Source organism: Dendrobates tinctorius, unplaced genomic scaffold, assembly GCF_039654945.1.
Source record: "Dendrobates tinctorius isolate UK_male_01 unplaced genomic scaffold, ASM3965494v1 ptg000090l, whole genome shotgun sequence".
Classification (NCBI taxonomy): domain Eukaryota; kingdom Metazoa; phylum Chordata; class Amphibia; order Anura; family Dendrobatidae; genus Dendrobates; species Dendrobates tinctorius.
In genome coordinates, this window is record NW_027361758.1 from 7,297,623 (window position 1) to 7,321,200 (window position 23,578).

Sequence of the window (23,578 nt, forward strand, 5' to 3'; positions counted from 1 at the left end):
TTACAGCCTTTGGTAATTCATTGCTTTTTTATCAGGTACTCTGATACCCTGATCACTGGCGCTAGTAGGCAGATAGTTACACTCAAGCCAGGGCACAGCAGACAGGATTTTTGGGCATTCACTGATCTAACCATGACCAGACTAGAAAATGCTCATGCATTTAGTGCTTTTTCAGACGTCGGTGTGTATGTGTGGTGACAGTTTTCACACGTGCCGGAGACACTTAAACATGTAGACCCATTCAAGTGAATTAATCTGTGCATATGTCTGTGTGTTTCTACGGAACATGTATCCATGGGCAAAACATGCTGACATGTCCGTTTAACAGCAGCACTGGCCACAAAACGTCCCACACACGTGCACAATGAAGACAGAGGGATGACATCAGTGTGACACATATCGGTGCCTGGGAAGCAGCAGTATTGTTCCCGCTGTCTCCAGCCGCCGAGTGCTGAAGGCAGCGGTCCTCATTCTCCCCTGCTCTGCCTGCGTTCAGCGCGAGCAGTGGTATGAAGCCAGGATATTTTTCCTCCAGCACACTAAGTGTTGGGAGGGTTAAAGAAAACTGCATACATGGGCTGGTTATATGTGAGCACTCATAAAGTGGGAGGGAGAGTGCTCACCATATCTTTTACTGCAGAGCCGACACCGGCATGTGTACTAGCAGGACCTGCAGTGATGTCGCAGTTATGTGATCATCACATGGTCCTGGTTAAATACCTGGAAATGAGAGACAGTCTGGGTGGTGTCTTGGGAGAGGAGGTACTCCCACGGAGCTCCAAGGAGGAGCAGAGGACATTGCCAGGTGTCTGCAGGTTGAAACCTGCAGAGAAAAGGACTTTTTTTTATACATTATTTGTTTTGTTTTCCGTTAAGCCAGGAAGGCTCTATTTTTGTTTTCTGAACCTTGCCTTAAGGGGGTTTTACACTAAGCAATATCGCTAGCAATATCGCTAAAACGTCACCGGTTTTGTGACGTTATAGCGATATTGCTAGCGATATCGCTATGTGTGATACTTACCTCCGACCGGCTCCCCCGCTGTCCATCGCTGATCGCACGAGAATGTCCGGCTCCATTTCTCGTCGGGCGCTTCCTGCTGAGACTTCCTGCTGTGACGTCCAGCGACGCGTGGAGGCGGGCCGGAGGACGCAGGATCGCTGTGTGTGAATGGTAAGTATCGTGCGCTGCGTCGCTGCTGCATCGCTGTGAGATCTTTCTGTATGAAAGCTCACTAGCGATCATTTAGCGATGCACCAGCGATCCTGACCGGGTCGGATCGCTGGTTGGATCGCTGGTGCATCGCTAAATGTAAAAGGGCCTTTAGTTGTGTGCTGACTTCAACAAACCAGCAGGTGTTTCACCACCAAAGTGTTCCTGTGTCTGACCTCACCCCAGCTCTACCACCTTTTCATACTTGATTAACCTCCTCTTGTGATCCCTCATACATGATCCAGGAAGCTAGTCTGATTGCCGTATGTGGAGTCGGGAAGGAATTTTTTCCCCAATGTGAAGCTTACTGTTTGCCGCATGTTTTTTTTTTTTTGCCTTCCTCTGAATGAACATGTTAGGCCTGTTTCACACATCAGTTTTTTCTGTCAGTTAAAATCCACCAAAATGGCGGAAAACAGATCCGCCTGCGTACGGACATCAACGTGTGCCACCGGACCGTTTTTTTTTTACGGATCCGGCGAAGGAAGAAATTTAAAGGAACCGCTGTCTGGGGAGGGGAGAGAGAGAGATTGATTTTTCAGCCGGCAGAACAGCGTTTAGGGTTAAATGTGCGGCTGAGTGAAGTCCTTCGGGCATGCGCAATGAGAATTGCGGATCCGTCCGCCCGAAAAACGTTGCATTGTCCGTCCGGGTCCGGGCATGTTGGTGGACGCCAACATTTTGGCGGATCCGCAAAAAAACGGATCGAACGGATGGCCATCCGTCAACATCCGCCGGTAATGCAACTCAATGGGAAAAAAACGGATGCGCCAAGCAAAATGGCGGATCCGTTTTTTTTGCAAAACGGCGGATTTTGACTGATGGTGACAGACGGATGTGTGAAACAGGCCTTAGGGCAGGTTAGGATAGGATATGGGTTGAACTAGATGGACTTAGGCTTCTTTCACGCTAGCGTTTTTTTGCGCTGCGTTTGGAGCGCATATGGAACGCATGTCAAAAGCGCATGCAAACGCTGGTAAACGCTGCGTTATTTTGTATCATTATTGTGCGCATTACAACAAAAAATTGCAGCGTTTTACGCGTTTTTAAGCGTTTTTCATGCGTTAGCATTTTTTATGCGCAATAAACAGGAGAAAAAATCCTTGAAAAATTCTTGCAACACACTCCACCAATGGGACACCAGTGGGCATGTCTATGGAAATTCTTTATATAGACCCTGTTTACACCTGAATTCTTCACATTTGCTTGCATTTGACTTGAGAAACATGGATCTGCTCTGGAAGAGCTTTGACTTTGACTTGGATCTGGACATGAGGACGGCTCAGGCTTATGCCAAGCGAGAGAGAGAGGCAGCGAAGAACTCCGAGAGAGCCGTGGAGCGTACCACACCCTCTACAGCGAGCTCCAGGCAAACCCGGAGAAATTTACGGATTATACCTGGATGACCCAAGAAACCTTTCACTATTTGCTTTGTCGGGTAAAAGAAGTCATCCGGAGACAGGACACGCAGCTCCGGTGTGCGATTACGCCTGAGGAACGGCTCCTGATCACATTAAGGTACGTAGTTTTACTAAACCAATGCCTGTTGATTTTTCTTGCTTGTGACATGTACTCTTCCAAATCTGGCATAATTACAGTTCTGCCATGTCGGTAACTACAAGCTGCGTTAATTTTTGGATGGCATGTATTGAACCAAAGGCTGCAGAATTTTTTTTTAACTTTTTTAATTTAACGTGTTAAAAAAATTATGTATACACAAATATTAATTATTGTTTTCTTTGTGTCACAGATTCATGGCTACTGGAGAGACCCTCTCGTCACTGCACTTCCAGTACCGGATTGGAATCTCCACGTTGTCTGGAATTGTAGCGGACACCTGCCGAGCTCTCTGGAACGGTCTTTGTCCCGAATTCATGCCCATGCCAACCGCAGTAAAGTGGTTGGAAATTGCCGAAAGATTCTGGACTGTATGCAATTTCCCTAACTGTTTGGGAGCTGTGGATGAGAAACACATCCGGATTATCAAGCCCAAAAGAACAGGCTCTGAGTTCTTTAACTACAAAAAGTACTTTTCTACTGTACTGATGGCCATTGCGGATGCAGACTGTATGTTTATTGCAGTGGACATTGGGGCATTTGGCCGTGGGAATGACTCCCAGACTTTTAAGACCTCGGACATGGGCAGGAGGTTGTATGGCAACAACTTCAATTTCCCCATGCCACGGCCTTTTCCCAACACCGAAGGTCCGCCACAGCCATTTGTAATGGTTGGTGATGAAGCGTTCGTTCCGGATGTGCCAAAACCTGCTGAAATCCTACTCCAGCCGGGACTTGGACCTACAAAAAAGAATTTTCAATTACAGGCTCACCAGGGCCAGGAGAACAGTAGAGTGTGCATTTGGTATCCATGTATCTAGATGGCGCATTATTGGCACAGCTATTAATCTAAAACTGGAAACAGTGGATGAGGTGGTCAAGGCCTGTGTTGTTCTACATAACTTTGTACTTTCTCGAGAGCACCCGAACTTTGATCTTGATGATGTTGATCCTAATCCATTGCCTGTATTTACACAGCACCCTCTCAGGTCATCCGTTGAAGTTGGCAAAATGAGAGACCAATTTGCGGCATACTTCAACTCAGATGTAGGACGGGTGGAATGGCAAGAGCAAATGGTTTAAAAAAATTTTATTGCATGTTCTTTGTTGGTAATAAAAAAAACTTTTTTCATACCTGTACTGAGTGCATTCTCTGTTTTTACACTCCCAATACCATTAGCAAGTAGCCAGGCGTATCAGTGAATTTATAATGCTGTGTTTTGTGCATCATGATTTCACTAATACTCCAGAGTAGGTGACTATATAGATTATGTGGTTATTTACAAGGTATATCTATAGTTCCTTGCATTTTTGTCTAATAGTTAAATGAGAGCAATAGATATGCCTTGCACTCAACACCATCCTCTATAGCCATGGTTTTCAAAATGTAGTCCTAAATGTCATCCAACATATCATGTTTACTTTTTTTTTTTTTTAACTCAAATTTAATTGCTAAAACATGCTATGTTGGTTTGCTTTGAATACTGTAGTTGGGAAACCCTGCTCAATTCAGTGTGTGCAATACACCAGATATCTAGATTACTGACGTTTCTTGTGTCAGTCATGGAGATATGTTTTGTCAACGAAACCAATCTACATGACTTGTCTTTTTCACAGCAGTGTCGACATTCTAGTAATATTGCACAGACAGACTGGATCCAGCAAGGTTCCCTAACTCCACTCCACAAGGTCCACCACCAGATCATGTTGTAATGAAATCCATAGCTCCATTGATAACTGATTCACAAGAGCCCAAAAAAAAGAGGATTCCATACACCATACAACATGATCTTTTGGTGGACATGAGGACTGGAGTTGGGGAACCCTGCTGGATCGAGTATGTGCAATATTACTAGAATGTAGAGACTGTTGTTGAAAAGACAAGTCATGTAGATTTGGTTTGTTGACATCACACATATCTCCAAGACTGACACAAGATACATGTCTCACACAAGAAACAGTAATGGAGATATATGTTGTTGCAAAAACGCTAAGTGTACGGCGCAGTGTGTGTAGTCGGCGATAGACACAGTAACCATTCCAAATTTTTTGAAAGCACAAGTGCACATTTATTTTGAAACAAAAAAGAACCCAAAAATTTTTTATTAGGAATGACGTTTGGGGGAAGATTGGGAGACTTTGGGTGTGTGGAGAGACGAGGAACGACTGGAGGTAGAGGAAGGGGAGACAAAAGTACTGGGGGAAGGGAGCTCTGGAATGGTCATTGAGCCAGCTTGAGACACATTAGGAGGAGACGGTGGATGGACAAACAAAGTTTTTCTCTTCTTCTTTGGCGCAGGAATATCCTGCCCGGACCGACATGCAGCCTGTGACCGCCTTACTTTTGTTGACCGCCTGGTGACGGTGGACTGTGGCGTTGCCCTGTAAAATAGGGTATGCGGATCACCCCTTTGCTGCTCTGTGGTGGCGGTGGCGGTGCTGCTTGAAGTGGCGGTGCTCCTAGAAGGAGAGAAATTTGGGTCGGTGTTCTGAGCAGGAGGCTGCCTGTCTGGGATCTCATCCAAAGTTCTTGGGGGACTCAGAGGAGGAGAATTGGTGGCGGTTATGTTGACATGAGGAGAGGTGGTGGTGCTCCTTTGCTGAGGAGTGCTGGCGGTGCTCCTTTGCTGATGAGTGCTGGCGGTGCTCTGTTGCTGATGAGTGCTGGCGGTGCTCTGTTGCTGATGAGTGCTGGCGGTGCTCCGTTGCTGATGAGTGCTGGCAGTGCTCCTTTGCTGATGAGTGCTGGCGGTGCTCCTTTGCTGATGAGTGCTGGCTGTGCTCCTTTGCTGATGAGTGATGGCGGTGCTCTGTTGCTGCGGAGTGCTGGCGGTGCTCTGTTGCTGCGGAGTGCTGGCGGTGCTCCTTTGGTGTTGACTGGTGGTGTCGGTGGCCCAAGCAGGTTCTGTGGTGGTTTGGCTCCAAGCTGGTGGTGCTGTGGCGGTGGTGGTGCTCCATACAGGAGCAGCGCTTGCCATAGTGGTGGTGGCGGAGGAGTGTCCAGCAGCACTCAGACTTGAGGTGGTGTAGTGATGTCCGGCTTTGCTGGGAATGCAGGTGGCCGTGCAGTGGTATGCAGCAGAAGTCGGTAGTGTGGTAAAGCGAGTCAGCGGTGGAACTGTTGGAAATGACAGCACTGACTGCTGAACATACCGATTCTGCTGCATAGCCTGCAAGTAAGCATTGTTGCAGGCCTGTAACAAACTCAGCTGTTGCTCAGGACTAAGGTGTTCCGCCATGCCCTGTTCAATTTTACTGAAAAAATGGTGCGCTGGTCTGTTGAGGGCCGCCTCCAGACAGTCAAGGCGCTGGTCGACAGAGTGGAAGCGGTGTTCCATGTGGTTAAAACCACGTTCCATCAGGGAAAAACCGCTTTCCGTTCTGGCGGCCAGCACCTTGAGGCTGGCCTTAAAGGCCTCGCTCAAGTGCATGAACTCGGGCATGACATTCCTGTCCAAGGCCCTCTGCCGCTGGCGGGTAGTGCCCGCATAACCATTGACAGATACCTGGGACAGGGGTACACCTGATGGACCAGCTTCCTGGTCACCAGCTGTCTGTGTTGCTGACCTGCAAGATGCTTCCTGGCTATCGGATGGCTGGGACGCGTCCGAGGTCGATCGATGAAGAACCGGGACAGGTTGCAGGGTGCTGCTCCAACTGCTGTGCAAAGAAAGGGAAAACATGAGTATCATGCATTTACAAGAAGCATCACCTGTGGAATAGAAAAGCACATAGTAATAACAAACCAAAAAAAAACGCTCTACTGGCAAGGACTGGTCTAAGGAAAGTCAACTCGCCATGGTAGCAGTACTTTCTTCTGCGCCTTGCCGCAGAACCACTCCGAACCTGTCCCCCAGTACGAACATCAGTGTTGAAGCGGTCCTTCATCGAGCACCGACGTGTGCGGATTTTGTTCACTGTTGGGGAAAAAAAAAATTAGAAAATGCACTTAAGGCAACTTAATTATCAGCACACACACCGGATAGAACTTTGCAAACAGTCAATGCTGCAGCACAAATAAAATTCTAGACACAATGCAGTCACTGTTGATACTGAGGACACTGTTATGTTTCCTGCTAGAATATATGTATCAGCGAAAACAACAGTATCATCAGGAGCAAGAGTGAAAACAGGATCAAGACAGCAGTTGAAAAAGCAATCACAGTTTTCCACAAGGCATTGGTGTTTTAAATGCAAGAATATATCTTGCCAAAAAAACACCAGCACCATCAGGACCATAAATCAATGCAGCAGTTGAAGACACAAATCAATCACAGTTTTCCACAAGGCATTGGTGCTTTTCATGCAAGAATATATCTTGCCAAAAAAACACCAGCACCATCAGGACCATAAATCAATGCAGCAATTGAAGACACAAATCAATCACAGTTTTCCACAAGGCATTGGTGTGTTTAATGCAAGAATATATCTTGCCAAAAACACATCAGCACCATCAGGTCCAAAAATCAATGCAGTATCACAGAGCATCTTTATACTTACTGAACGCCCTTTTTGAAGCTGCAGAGGCGCTGTCCCAGCCATCCATCATCGCTGCGGCCACCTCATTCCAGAGCTACCGGGTCACCACTGTGTCTTTGTACTGCTGGTCATGGCTGTCCCACAATGGGATACGCTCCTCAACAAGGCGGATAAGGTGCTCGTTGTCAATGTACACGTCTTCGTCATCCCGCTGTGGAACCTAGAAAAAAAATATAGAATGTTTAGAATTTTGGAAAAAATACAAAAAGATACAGAAAAGAAGCAAGATAAAGTCAGAAAAAAAAATATATATATATATGCACTCACATTGCGTCTCCTCGCCACGACTTGACTACGCTGCTCCCGCTCAGAATCCTCAGACTGCTCCTGCTCAGACCGCTGCCGCTCAGACCGCACCCGCACTACTTCTTCAGTGCCTGTGTCCGATGTCTGTAAAGAAAGAAAAAATTAAAACACATTTCTAGAGGCAGCTATACTTACCAAAAGGCAGCAAGATTCTCACCTCACGATCAGCTTAGGCCAGTTCTTGCCGTGTTGGCGAATACATTGAGCCAGAAGAAGACATGCTGAAAAGAAAAAAACATTAGTACATTATAAAATTGTACAGGACACACAGACATAATGTTGAAGAATACTCACATTTTGGCTTCTGAAGCTTGAATCCACACTTGTAGGCTCTTGTCTGCTCTCTGCAAGGCTGTCTGTAGAGTAATTGTCTGACCCTGAACACACCTTCTTTTATTTACACTCCTCCAAAACAATGTTGCATGTTTAGGGGGAGTTTTAGACAAGTGTCTAGACACTGTTTACTTAAATCGCGTGCGCGGTGCCAAGCGCTCGTCAGCGACCACATAGACTGTAATGCTATTTTTGTGCGCGCGCGATTTTTTTTTTTTAACGATGTCGCCGGGAAAAAAAATGCAGCATGTAGCGTACGGCGCGTCTGGGCGCACATCTGTAAAATGCGCAGCACACGCTAAACGCTGAAGAGCGCGTACATTCGAAAGACCCTGCAATCACCATGTTAAACATAGGGGAACATTGCGCGTGCGCCTGATAGCGCACGATGCTCTGCGCGATCGAACGCTAGTGTGAAACCAGCCTTAAAGTCTTCCTTCAACCCTAATAACTATGTTACTACAGTATGTATCAATTTATTATTTATTAATTCATGTTTTTGAATTTTTTTATGTTTTAATTTGTAATAAAGTTCATATTTTAATTAAACACTATATACCCTTTGAGTGGTATTTTCATATACCTTGAATCCTTTTGTAGGTTGTCCATGTTAGTAACCCATCCAGCTACCGATTTGCTTATCATACTAATTTTTGCATATTTATAACCCCCACAACCTTGTTGATATGTTTTTGCATATCTTTATATGCCTATAATAATAGCGAGAGCAGGCTTCGGCTGATGGGAGTGTTCATCAGCCACCGCTTGCACTATAAATAAATAAATTTAAAAAAAAAAAAACTGCGTGGGTTCCCCTGTATTATTGATATCCAGCCAGGCAAAACTTAAGGCCCCGTCACACTAAGCGATCCTGACAACGATATGACCCAGTCAGGATCGCTGGTGCATCGCTAAGTGGTCGCTAGTGAGCTGCCAAACTGGCAGATCTCACTAGCGATGTAGCGACGCAGCAGCGGTCGCTACTTACCTGTCAGACGCGGCGATCCTGACGTCCTCCCGCCCGCTTCCACGCGTCGCTCGTCGGCGCCAGCAGGAAGCGGCTGACGAGAAACGGCCCAGGATGTTCTCGCGCGATCAGCGATAACCAGCGGGGTAGACAGTCGGAGGTAAGTATCACACATAGCGATATCGCTAGCAATATCGCTGCTGCGTCACAAAATCGGTAACACTTTAGCGATATTGCTAGCGATATCGCTTAGTGTGACTGGGCCTTTACAGCGGCGGGCTGCAACCGTCAACCAACCTTGCTAAAGCTGACAGCTATTAAGTTTAGAGGGGTCCCCTCTTCTTTTTTTATTTTACTTATAGTGTAGGCGACGGCTGATTAATACTCTCATCAGCCTGCGTTATAAATAATTTTTTTTTTTTTTTTTTAAAAACGGCGTGGGGACCCCAGCTATTCTTGCTGTGAATTTATTTACAAATACAACTATAGGATTAGTAATGGAGAGGCGTCTTATTGACGCCTCTCCATTACTAATCTGTGGGCTTGATGTCACCGGACAATGCATTTGTGACATCAAAGCCACAAATATGAACTCCACTTGCCACCTCCACAGAGCAAGTGGGAAGAGCCGGTCAAAGCGCTAGAATTGACGCATCTAATAGATGTGCCTTTGTTGAGCAGCTGGGGAAAATAGCCTTGGCACCTTACCAGCCTGAGAATACCAGCCCCCAGCTGTTTGCTTTATTTTGCAAGGCTGGTTGTCAAAAATGGGGGGAACCAACAGGGTGAGGACCCCTCTATTCTTGATAACCAGTCTTGCTGAAGTTGTCAGCAGATCATTGTTGCAGCTCGCAGCTCTCAGTCATGCCTGTCTGGTTTTGAAAATTGCAGGGTAACCCACGCCGTTTTTTTCTTGTATATTTATTTACTTATAGCGCAAGCGGCAGCAGATGAATATTCCCATCAGCCACCGCCTGCTATTGCTGTTATCAGCTGAATATAACTCTCAACGGTGTCCCCTGTTAGCGCTGATCGCAGCGCAAGCAGGAGAGAATGATGAGAACTGTCTTCAGCACCCGGCGCCAGGGAACAGCGCAAACATTATCATGGCTTTCCAGGCATCGGTACATGTGATACTGATGGGGCACACAGATGCAACATGTATTACACACGGACACTGATTATTATTATTATTATACATTTATATAGCGCCATTTATTCCATGGCGCGTTACAGGGAAAAGGGCAAATATAGACAAGTACTATAAACGCGTGTTGGGGTCATTGGGCACCTTTTGCATAACCAGTGTTTTATTGTAGCACTTTCTTATGGTAATGAGACTTGTTTGGCTCGGTTATTTGTCCCATCTTGGGCAATGCTAGTATAGCAATTTAATTATATACCTTAAGGACCATGGACCTGTCCCTCTTGTAGACTTGTTTGTCTGGAATTGGTTCTTCTGTTTGCACAGTCACTTTATTCGCTTTATTATTGTTATGCGTACATTGCTCTATCAATAGAGACTTCTCTCTAATACTTGGTACTAGCCTTTGCATATACATACATATTTTATAAGGATTTGGTCATGTAGGCTAGTCTTTTGGACATTTTTTGGTAAAATAACCTTTTTTGTATTCTTTATTAAGCACAACTTTTTCTGGGCATACATTTATGCAGGGAATGCATCATCCATCTATACCATAGGATATTTGTGCAGCAATTTTTTTGTGTTGGTGTTACCCGCTTTTAATCAGCATTGTTGCATTTATTAAATAAAATTTGTCTTTTATTATGAAAATATGTAAAATTTGCATTGTTGCATATACTTAATAAAAATCCATTTTTTGTGGTATTTGAGCTTCCATTGTTCTTTCGGTTTTTCTAATATTTATTGAAAGCACCAAGTAAATTTCAATATTATATCTATTTGGTTTTTGAAATATGGCTATGTGTTCACCCCAGCTTTTTTTAATGCAGTGTTTTGCAGTACCAGCAATGTCTGAGATTTCAGAAATTGCTTACACACAAATTGTTTTTTTGTCCTCAGTATTTTGTGTTTTTCTTTTTCTTTTTATTTTGCGCAATAGAGCATGTCACCACTTTCAGTGTTTTTTCATCGTTTTTCCCCCATTGAAAGTGGTGAAAAATTGCAGTATGTGAAACAGATTACAGCAGTATGTGAAAGATTTATTTTTGTGATTTTTCCCAGGTTTACCATCTTGTCTTGGTCACCTGAGATAACAGTTGGGATTAGTACAGTTTAATTAAATTATTGATGTGTACAAAGTAAAAATTGGCTCACCACAATCTGAGATTGAACAATGCCTGTGGCCAACCAAGGTGTGAGATTGCACAATGCCTGAGCAACTCAATGGCCAACCAAAGTGAGAAATTAAACAATGACCTACATACTTAATGCGCTGGCATTGTCTTGGGTAAATTATTCCAGACCAATTCACCTCCCCCAGCTGTTACATTTGTATGTGTATTTTTTCATGAACATATGTCTTGCATTGGTGACCTGTGTTCATGCTTCTGTGGTGGAAACCAAGCTGAACTTTGGGATCCTGAAAAACGCACCAAAACCTACATTTTTGACACTGCTTCTTTTCTGCCAAGAGTGCATGTTTTGATGCAGGAAAAAACGCCTAGTATGAACATACCTAAAACTGAACTGCAGTTATTAATTTTTTTGGTCTAAATTTGATTCTGTTCCCTATATGATAACTTATGTACTGTATTATCGTTTTCAAATTACATAAAGCCACACTTCATTAAGATTGGTTGTGTTTTAGTGCGAATACATTATTGTGTTCCATTTTTATATTGCAATATGATTTGTAAGGAACTTTTCTTGCTATAATTTATAGTTGGGATGATGCTGCTGAGCTTGTAACAGAATATCTGAAGCGTCGTGGGAAACCTTTTCCAAGAAATGCGACATCTCTGGATATTGTAAAGGTAAAAATGTAAATCCTAACTGTTACACACGCACACGTATTCATACCAATTTATTTCTTCATCACTGTGGTAACGTGTGGGTGTGATTGGGGTAACCAGATCAGTTAGTCTGTCTAATAATATGATGATAATCTACCAATGTACATTACACACTCATGAATAATCACCCAAAACTGCCACCTGAAACATTAGTCTAAAATGTGTCTAGTGGGCAGTGTGAAAATTGTAAGATTTCTAAATTTTAATGCAGATTGTGAAGTGGGGAAAAAAAAACTACACCATGTTTACAGGAAGCCTTCATTTACTCCTACATTCCTGCACCACATAATCAAGCTTACCACATAGCTTTGTTTACAAATAATAAGTTCTTAGTTTAATATAATATGAACAGTTACAATACTTAATCTCTTCACCCCTCAGCTTATTTCACCTTCATGACCAGACCAAATTCTCCATTTCTGACCAGTGGTATTTCAGTCTTGCTCATAATAATAATAATCTTTATTTTTATAAAGCGCTAACATATTCCGCAGCGCTTTACAGTTTGCACACATTATTATCATTTCCCATTTTCCCCAAAAATTTTCCAGGGGTCAGCCGGGAGAAAGAGAAAGTCCTTGGCACCTGATTTTATCTCATGTAGGTGTTCCTGGATGCCCTTTCCCCTTTAGCCCCATTGGTCAGTTGGGCATCTCAATTGGTGCTTCACCTGGGGAGTGGTGGAAGGGGGGGGGGGGGATTGGGCACTGAACCATATTTTTCTCTAATAACCCCCCACCACAGCCCACAGGAGGACGTCCTCTCATCCTAATAGGGACAGGAAATACGAAAGAGGTCAAGTAGTCCCTCCTACCTCCATTCCTTGTGTTTTTTCCTGTCCCTGTAGGGATGAAGAGGTCATTCTGGGTGCACTGTGTCGGCGGCAGACACCATAGGGAAATTATCGTAGCCGGGCAGCAGGAGGTGGTCGGCTTACATTCCCTCTCCATAGCGCTGCTCCTGTTCCCCCAGGATTCAGGACGCCTGTCCTCTCCCAGTCCGCGCTTTCGGGTAAGGTCTGGGGGAGTCTTCGGACGGAGGCCTCCCCGAGCTCTCCGTCCCATCTTCTCCCCTGCTCCGTGGCCCCGCTGTAGCATCAGAAATGCCGATTCGTTTCCCATGGAGGATTCTACTATTGGGGGAGGATCCCCTCAGGTTGGAGGGAGGCGCTGGTTCGGTCGCCCTATTAAGGAGCCCTGGATAGAAGGTCAAGGTAGGACAGACTGTGCTGTCATGGAGTATGATCCTTCCCGCTCTGCATCTATGGAGTCCAGCGCTATTCCAATCCCTGTAAGTACACAGGCATTGGATGTTCTTCAGGGTGCAGGTTCTAGGATGCTTAGCTTAAATTCTACCTTCTCTCTTTCAGGGGGACAAGGAACCTGCACCTAGGAGCAAATCCAAGGGCCCTACTAGCAAGTGTGTGATATGTGCCAAAAGACTCTCCTCCTCACTTGGCAAACCCCTATGTCAGGAGTGCATTGAGAAGGTCCTAAAGGAGGAACAGCCCTCTTTAAAGGAGGATATTAAGGATATTGTACCCCAGGAGATACAGGCTTCTCTAGCTTCTATCTCCCAGCTAGTTCCAGGCCCTAGTACTGCTTCAGCAGCGAGAAAGACGAAAATTCAGCAGGTGGAGGACTCAGACTCCCAGGACTCTGTGCCTGAGGACTGCTATGAAGAAGAGGAACTTAGGTCCAACCCAGAATTACAGGGAAGGAGATATTACTTTTCTGCAGCTAACTTTGAGGAGCTTATCACGGCAGTGAGAAGGGCTATGGAAGTTGAGGAGGAGAAACCAACACATTCCGTACAGGAAGAGATGTTCTTTGGCCTCCTTTCCAAAAAGAAACTGTTCTTCCCAATACACAAGATTATCTGGGAACTGGTGCTGGAGGAATGGGAGACCCCAGAAGAAAGGCTAAGTACCCCATAAGAATTAAAGGAGAGGTTACCAATCGATGACAAGACTGCAGGGTGCTGGTCAGAGGTACCCAGGGTGGACGTGCAGATTGCCCGGGTAACCAAGAAGGTAATCCTGCCATTTGAGGGTTCTTCTCAAATCAAGGATCCCCTAGAGCACAAGATGGAAGGTCTACTCAGGAAGACCTGGGAGAGACGTCTGCTGCCTTATTAGGCACAAATGCGGTTACTACTTCAGTTGCCAGATCAATGTCTCTCTGGTTAGGACAGTTGGAAGAACACCTGGCAGCTGGGACCCCCAGGGAAGAGATTCTTGCCTCACTTCCACTCTTCCAGAATGCCCCAGCTTTCCTAGTTGATGCTTCGGCAGAATCCCTCAGAGTAGCGGCTAGGTCAGCAGCCCTATCTAACTCAGAGACGTGCCCTGTGGCTGAGATCCTGGAGAGGGGACATGGCATCAAAGATCAAATTATGCTCCATTCCCTTCAAGGGCAAGTGTATGTTCAGGCCAGCATTAGACGAACTATTAGAGAAAGTCTCAGATAAGAAGAAATCCCTTCCAGAACCGAAAAAAGCCAAAAATAGTCCTAACAAGAGACTCTTTCGGCTCTCACAGGATCAGTCTTCCCAATACAAGGGGAAAGGAAAGACAGGAAGATGGAGCTACCCCAAAGGAGGCCGTGACAAAAATCTTTTTCTCTCCCGGGACCAGCGTCAGCGTAAATCTTGACGCTCACCAGAGAGTAGGGGGGTGTATTTCCCACTTCCTTCCGGAATGGCGGGACATATCAAACAGTCCATGGGTCCTAGATGCCATCCTGGAGGGGGTGAGAATAGAATTTACCTCCTACCCTCCGTACAGACTGAGAATCACCCATCTCTCTTCGCAATCACTCCAGTTCGCCCTAAAGTCAGATCTCAGGAATCTGCTACTCTCAGGAGAGAACAGGGGTCACTACTCCAAGCTCTTTTTGATAAAGAAGCCAAACAGATCCCACAGAGTGATAATAAATTTGAAGCCGCTGAATCAGTTCATCTGCTACAGAAGGTTCAATATGGAATCAATAAGATCGGCAGTTCCCTTGGTAGGGAAGGGCTTCACCATTGCAACAATAGACATCTGAGACGCGTATTATCATATCTCAATTCATTCAGAATATCGGAAATTCCTGAGATTTGCAGTGATCCGGGAGGGGGGGAGACGGACACTTCATTATCACTTCAACATCCTCCTTTTTGGGCTATCATCAGCTCCCCGAGTTTTCACCTAAATTATGTCAGAAGTCATGACCCATATCAGGGATCAGCAGATTTGTATTGTCCCGTACCTCGAAGACTTTCTGCTGGTGGAGCCATCAGCCCGGGTGTTACAGGAACACATACGGATGACTTCCCAGATACTAACATCACTGGGATGGTTAATCTTCAGAAGTTGGATCTGGGCCCTTCCCAAAGGAAAACCTTCTTGGGAGTTCTCCTGGATTCTCAAACACAGAGACATTCCTGCCCAGAGAGAAACAAATTCAGCTGAGAGCAAAAATAAACATCCTGCGAAGCAGCTGATCGGTGTCCATGAGGTTTGCTATGTCAGTCCTCGGCTCCATGATGTCTTGTATCCAGTCGGTAGCCTGGGTTCAGGCACACACCAGAGACCTGCAGAGTTATATACTAGCAGAGTGGGGACGGGTCCCCCAGGTCTCTGAACAGGAGAATGTGAATACCAGCCCAGATACGGGCCTCGATGTCCTGGTGGGTCAGTCCAGAGAAACTGAACAGCGGGGTCCCTTGAGTCCAAACTCCGCTAGTCACCATGGAGGTGGATGCCAGCAAGAGAGGTTGGGGGGCCGTTATTTCCTACACATCTTTCCAGGGTCTCTGGACATTTGAGATTAGCAGTCAATCCTCGAATTTCAGGGAGTTAAAAGCGGTGGAAGAATCCCTCAGGGCAGCTGCTTCACTAGTCCGAGATACCCATGTAAGAGTCTATTCGGACAATGTTACGACAGTCACACATCTCCGTCATCAGGGAAGCTCAAGACACGAGGAACTAAAGGCCTTTTCGGCAAGAATATTCTCTTGGGCAGAGAGAAACCTGCAATCCATATCAGCCCATCACATAAAGGGAGTGGACAACAGACAGGCCGACTTTGAGCAGGAGAGATATTCACCCGGAAAAGTGGAGTCGAGTTCACAAGATTATCATCTTCATCTGCCACTAATCAGGCTCAGCACAAGATGTTGTGTTTCAAGCATAGAAGTGCTAGCCAGCATAAGAGAGCGAGTAAGGGCGGGGATGCAGAAGACATATAATTTAAGCTTCTTGCAGTTCCCGGATTTTTCATTTGAAATCGAATGTTCACGTTTTTTAACTGTGTACCCCATAGCTCCACCGACGATACTATTGCGAAATTTTCTAACGGCTGGAATCGCGCCCCCAGCTTGATATGGTCCATAGCTTCGGCCAGCTGACTTTGCACCATTGGTTTTTGTAGATTGCTGCAAAACCTTCTTTGTTACGTCCTCCTACCACGAGCCCTAGGTCTTTGCTTGACATCTCTTTTGCCATGACGCAAGAATGGCCATTGTAGGTTTGTAGGAATGTTTTCCAGATTAGTAAGTCTGCTTTCAACGAGCGAGTGATCCTAATTCTATGACCAGACTGGGAAATGCCCTCTGTTGCCAACAATAACCGGCAAGAGAAGGCTCTGCCCGACCGGCATTACACAGCTGGCGAATGTCAGCAGACCCAGCATGGATTGCATCTGTTGGAGGGTGACCTTTTTTGCCTCACAGAAACCTTCCAACATTTGTAGTGTTTTCTGTATTTTTTCTTCTGGTAAGCGAAAAACCATTGAATTGGTGTCTATTTCGATGCCAAGGAAAGGCAATACATTACATGGTCTGACTGTTTTTTCGGGTGATAGCAGTACGCTGAAATGCTGTGATGTAAATTTCAATTTTTGGAGGGCTGACGAACAAAAAATCGTCGAGGTAGTGAATCAGAAATTGCTGCCTGTTTCATAACAGACTACCCAGTCTAGGAAAGTACTTAATAGCGCGAAGTAGTGAAACGAAATGAAACATCCCATAGGAAAGCACATATCAAAATAATAGTGCTGGTCCACCTTTCAGCCTAACAAGTGGAAGCAGTCCGGGTGCAATAGGCGGATTGCCGACTCTATGTCTGATTTTGCTAGTAGGGCGCTGGGTCCAGCAGTGTGGACTAATTCTACTGTTTTGTCAAAAGACGCGTATGTTACAGAAGCTTCTTCTGGGGGGATAGCGTCGTTAACCGGTTCGCCTTTTCTGTGTGACAGATAATGGATCAGACAATATTTTGCAGGTTCCTTTTTAGGAAGGAATAATGCCTAAAGGTACAATTCTGATATTTTGGAAAGGCAACGATTGAAAGGGGCCCACCATTCTACCTAGTTCAACATCTTTTTGGATTTTTTGGTTGCAAGATTTTAGGGAATTGGCGAGCGGATTTTAGGTTATCAGCAAGGGTTGGTGTTCTACTGAATTTGGAAGGAAAAAACAAACAAAATGTATGTGAAGCAGAAATGTAATTGCTGTGCCACTTCTCTATTGGGGTAGAGGTTTAGCCAGTGGCCCATCGCGGTTACGCTCACCAGGGTTATGCCTTGTAGGCGCTCTGTTTTCCGAACGAGTACACCTTGCTGCTTGGTGTCCGCCTCCTCAAGTTGACCAGTCGTGCCTATATCTGCATGACTCGTGGTGACGGCAGTATCCCTCGTTAAATAGTCAGGAGGCTCCGGGTTTTCGTACAACCACTGAGTGTTGACCTGCAGCTACGAAGTAGTTAGTGGTCGTAGATGAAAAGGGGGGCTGCTTTTGTGACCGCATCAGTCGTAACCACACATCTGTCGCTTTAACTCCTTAAAGAGGTGGAGGATGCGGGCATCAATCCCGCTACCTCTCACATTCTAAGCGAGCGCTCTACTCTTTCAACTAATCCCCCTTTCCCCTATCACATGCTTATCATTATTAGCACCCATGAAGTTTAAGTACATAATGTGGAATATCTCCTGAAAAAAATGAATCAAGTGAAAGTTTTTTTTTTCATGGAGCACTCGTGTTAAATACAAAAGAACTAATGATAAACAATTTAAAACTAAAAACAATGGGAGGGAAAAATAGAAAAACCTATTCTGACTGGTACTTGCACCCTTTACATTTTGGCTCGTTTGTGGTAAATAACAAATAAGAATCACCTGTAATTAATTGTTGGTGCCCATGTGACATGAATTAGCCAATGAATGATGACTTCAGTGTTTTATAAAGCCATATAGTAGGCCTTGTTCTTTTGTCACAATGGTGATGACAAAGGAGCTGTCTAAGGACATCAGAACTGCAATTATTATTAAACACAAGACTTCCAAAGGGTATAACGCCATCTCCAAAGACCTTGGTATCCCAGTTTAAACAGTGCGTAATGTTAAGAAGTTTGCCAAGCACCGAACCTTCAAAAACCTCCCTGGGCGTAGGGAAAAGAGGAAAATTGATGTCTTCGAAGGGTAGTGCGAATGGTGGGGGAAAAAAAACACCTCGTCAAACATCCAGAGATCTGAAGGCCAACCTGGAGGAGTCATGGGTCAAGGTTTCAACAAGAACCATAACCCAAAATCTAAACCAAGCAAAGCTTTATGGTCGAAGGCCAAGAAAGAAACCATTGCTGAAGAAAAGACAAAAATAGGAAAGACTCATCTTTGCCAAACAGTACCTTAAAAAAAATCACAATCTTTCTAAGAAAATTTTCTGTGGACAGATAAAACAAAAATAGAGCTTTTTGGCAATGCAAAGCAACAGTTTGTTTAGAGACTGCTCAATGAAGTTTTTAAGGAAAAGAACTCCAACAGGTAAGCATGGTGGAAGATCCATAATGCTGTGTGGTACTTTGCTGCATATGGTACTGGAGGCATTGACCCCATATCACAGGAATCATGAAATCAGAGAATTATGAAGAGATTTTGGAGTGAAATGTCTTACCCAGTGTAAAAAAAAACGGTTTCTGTTGAAGATCATGAGTCCTCCCGCAAGGCAATGACCCAAAGCACACATCCAAAAGTAAGCAGGAATGGTTGAAAATAAAAAATGGTCTATTTTAAAATGGTAAAGTTTCAGCAGAGCAAGGAAAATAAATAAAAAATAACTTTTAATTGTTACCCTAAAGGTTTGTAGCCAAAATGTACATGATAGACCATCAAGACAACATATGTAAGGTCCTAGTGTTCAAATCAATCGGTGCTCATTATTAAAAATTGTTTTGGTCTCTCCAATAATGTTTCTCGTTTCTCCTCTTCGTCACATATTCACCAGGTAGGAGCAGAAGGGGGATACTGATAATAGGGAGAGAGAAGGAAAAGTTGCTCTTATCCTCTGATGCTCCTTGTCGTGCCCCTGCATTGCTATTGCATTAACAAGGGCAGTCACCAAGTATGGACCTGCTCATAAATTACTCATAAGGGTTATATAGCCTGCCAACGTGTTTACCCCTCCTTTCGGGGGGTTCATTTGGGAGGAAATTGGAATAATATACAGATGTGTAATAATAAAGATTATTATAGTTTGGAATCTTGCAGTGGCAAGTAGTTCCAAGCAAAAAATGACAGATTGTGTCAGTGCATCATCCACACAAGCTCCCCGGCATCGCGCTGCTGTGCAGGCTTACTTATCTGCCCTGTTGAGGGCAGAGCAAAGTACTGCAGGCTCCGGGAAAGGTCACTGCAAGACTTTGCTCTGCCCTCAACAGGGCAGAGAAGTATGCCTGCGCAGGAACGCAATGCCGGGAGCCTGTGTGGATGATGCAGGGTTGCGTCAACCACAAGAAAGCAAGCAGGAGGACGGCATGGCAAGAAGATGGGAGGCGCTGGACCTAGACCAGTGACACCCATTGGACCGGACCGCCCCACAGGTGAGTATAATAAGTTTATTTTTCTTCTCTTCCGGGTCGTGGGCAGATATACAGCATTATAGAATGCTCTTTATAAGTCCTGAGAGGTGATGGCCACATCTTACAATATATCGGCCAAAACTGCTGACAGGTGCCCTTTAAATAACTCCCACCAAATATGATGGCTGGAATGACTTCCCCAGGGAACAATAAGGTAATCATTAAATAAAATACACACAGAATCTTATCAAAGGAAATATACCTCCTTGTCCAACAATTTCCAAAAATCTTAACCCAGATGTAATTCCCTTTTAAAATAAATCTTTGAGAAAAGCGCACACACACAAATTCTCTTTTAGGACTCTCTTATCTGTTTATGATGGAGAAGATGCGTTTAAAGGGATTGTCTCCTTTCAGAAAATCTTCGTCCCCAGCTGCGGTTATAAAGGAACACATATCCTGCTTTATTCACCCTCTCTGGGTCCAGCAGTGAACCTCCAGTGTTGCTCCTGGGGCCTAGTATTGGCTACGGTGCAGGCGTCCACAACGCTGCAGCCAATCAGTGAGTGATCTGTGTACATGGGCAGAGCTCATGATTGGCTGCCTCACTGTCCTTGTGACAATAACAGACATCGGCAGCAGTGGTGGACCCGGGGAGGGGGAATAGAGTGCAGTTTTATTTTATAACTACAGCAGGGGTCAAAGAATTTCTAAACAATAAACACTGAAAATTAAGAATAGCCATAACAGTGTTGAAAAAGGACAATATAATTGGAGGTTATAAAAATGTTGCAAGAGCATGATGCACCATGCAGCTGAGGTTGCAGTCACACTGGTGATGTAGGGGCCTGCAATGACATAATACCAGTGTAACGATACAGGATGAGAGAGAGTACTGTGTATAGACTTGTGACCTGCCTGCTAACGATAGACGAGCGGAGGTATCACAACATACACGATAGTGAAACACATATCACGTCAGCTTTCTCCTGGCTCTTACCTTTTGGAGGGGCAGCAATGTATAAAGGACCCCTGATGGTGTCACACCCATGTGACCAGACTCCTGCGCAAAACAGCGCACACCTCTGAAGAATTAAAGGGCCCACGGCCAAGAAATGGGCAAAGTGGCTGCGGGCCTCACCAGATGATATCGCGGGCCGTACATTCCCCACCCCTGCTTTGTACCATAGAAGGTACCTAATGTATTGTTCCTTTACCACTATAGATTACTGTATTGATTTGATTGAATCAGTGGTATTGTTTGAGGTATTAATTTTCTAAACACAGAAACTGCTACATGTGGTTTCATGTATTTATTTATTCAATTGACTGGACTTGTTCCTATATGTTATTCATATAATATATTTAACACTTGACTCTTTCTAAAGGTACTGTCACACTAAGCGATATCGCTAGCAATATCGCTATAACTTGTGACATTATAGCGATATTGCTAGCGATATCGCTGTGTGTGATACTTACCTACAACCCGCTCCCCCGCTGGTTATCGCTGATTGCGCGAGAACGTCCAGGACTGTTTCTCGTCGTCAGCTTCCTGTGGAGAGACGAGCGACGAGTGTGGAGCCGGGCGGGAGGACGCAGGATCGCCTAGTGTGACAGGTAAGTAGCGACCCCAGCGATGTCGCTGGTGAGATCTGCCTGTGTGGCAGCTCACTAGCGACCACTTAGTGATGTACCAGCGATCCTGACCGCGTCATATCGCTGGTCGGGATCGCTGGTACATCGCTAAGTGTGACAGTACCTTAAATGGTGCTGTGTTATTAAGGTCCTTTCATCGGGAAAATTGCCGCATCTGGCGGTGCATGCACAGATTGAGATCTCAGGAGACTAGATCTAGTCTCACGAGATCTCAATCTGCACATGTGGCGCCTCCGGTGTCCATTTTCCTGAAGCCCACCACAGGGAATATCACAGGGAAAATGTACCCAGATCCAACACCTTCTGAGATCCCAGGCACTACAGCATCGCCCCTCTCCAGCCGCCGGCCTCCTAAAGCAGCGCCCCTGCCTCATGTCACCCCACTCTGCCACCGCCAGCCCCCGGTATGCTCACATAGGATTATAAGGCGCACCCCCATTTTATTACAGGGTGCGTCTGAAGCCTTGGTCAAAGTTATCTGAGCACAAATATCCTCAAGGGTTCCCAAACTTTTGCACTGGCCCATTTTCCTTTTTGTAATTTTTAAAATTCCTGGGATCTCAGAAAGTGAGCCAGCATCAGTCATATGTCGGTAAGGGGCTAAAACCAGGTCTTTTAGTCCTCATCCTATGATGTCACCAACAGGCCTGTGAATTTGGCGATTGCATTCTAAAGGTAATGTGTCCTCAGAAAATTACCTACTGTGTAAATCAGATATTTGTGCTAGATGTTTTTTTGTTTTTGTTTCACTATCTTTATTAAAAAAACAAAATTTGTAATCTTGCAAAAACCTGATTTAAAGAATAGATAATTTTTCATGTCCCGTTTTTTCCTTCATGACTCTTGATGATGCTGTTCTCTCCGCCTCCTAGGTTGTGATCGGTGACTTCAAAGAAATACAATTCTCTGACCCAAATGTGAAAAAAAAATCCTGTTACTTTAAATCCTGTGACATTTTTCACAACAGTAATTCTTCACTGTTTGGTCTGCCTGGAAGAAATACAAACCATCTATTGACATTGCAAAATGATTATTTCATTTTCTTTTTTTTTTTTTTTACAGGGATATCTAAAAGAACAAGCATAATGCTATTTGTGCAGCGTCTGTCTACAAAGGATAAGGAGTATACAAAAATTCTAGAATTTTCTTTGATTGTACTTATTGTAATCTGCACGTTTACAGTTTATTAGTGCTTACCTAACATGGCAATATTTATGTGAGCTCTCTTGACACACATTTATCGTACTTAGTTTGCAAGCTATGTTGCAGAATCCTGTCATTTGAAGGCTCTTCGTTATCTGTGTTTGATCATTCTCTAGTCTAAATCATAGTTTATCTCCATGGATATATAGCTGGTATATTCTTTAAATATTTACAATTTCCTCTTCTGTACACATTTTCCCATATCATTTATGCAGTATATTAATGTTGAAATAAATTATATTAAATTGTTTATTGATCACAATCTTTGGTTTTGATTGAACGTGAATCATGATGGGATTTATGTGCTGTACTTTTCATTAGAACTTGTTTCATTCATACACTTTTTTTTTCTGGCAACTCAGCATGGTTTCCTTCAACCTTGTGGGAAAAACGGTGCTAAAAATGTAAATGACTAATGGGCTAAGGACATGAATGCCAGAGAGGCTGCTAACACAAAGCTATAAGTATGTCAAAATACTTGCACATTGTTAAACGTTTCAAGATAACCACTATTATGGCTGACATTGTGCAGGAAAGAAAACAAATTATAAATACAAATGTCATGGATTTTACGGTTCTTCTCATTTTCCCATGCCCCTTTGTTTTATGAGATGACAACAAAAACTCATAAAACACATTATAAGAAACTCTCATCCAAGTTAAAATCTTATGAAATATTTTATTGTTGATCTTCCTTGTGATTGAATATGGGGTTGATAAATAGTAGACTGTTAGAATGATCCATAGCCAATCTGTGCTAAAGCATGCTGGGGTAGTCCTAAATGTTTGGATTCGGTTGTGACCAAGGACATAAAATTTATTAATCAGTAACCGCTGCTTTCCCGTGGGGTGGAAAAATTTAGCAAGAGATTTCAGGTTGCCAATGTCAGGAGCTAATAGTACCTGAAATGTTTAATGGTCACAGAAAACGGACATTAAAAGGCATAACGACCCAGCCATTTCCAAT

At 44.4% G+C, this 23,578-nt stretch overlaps 1 protein-coding gene across 3 annotated transcripts in view; it reads left to right on the forward strand.

Annotated features, from left to right (window-relative positions):
* KNTC1 (kinetochore associated 1) overlaps positions 1-22,861 on the forward strand; it is a 292,839-nt gene extending 269,978 nt beyond the window's left edge. For all 3 annotated transcript variants that reach the window (XM_073586034.1, XM_073586035.1, XM_073586036.1), the window contains 2 exons: positions 11,783-11,873; positions 22,471-22,861. In XM_073586034.1, coding sequence (XP_073442135.1) covers positions 11,783-11,873; positions 22,471-22,494 — 115 coding nt within the window. In that variant the 3' untranslated portion in view covers positions 22,495-22,861. The remainder of the gene's footprint in view (positions 1-11,782; positions 11,874-22,470) is intronic.
* Positions 22,862-23,578: the final 717 nt, after the last annotated feature.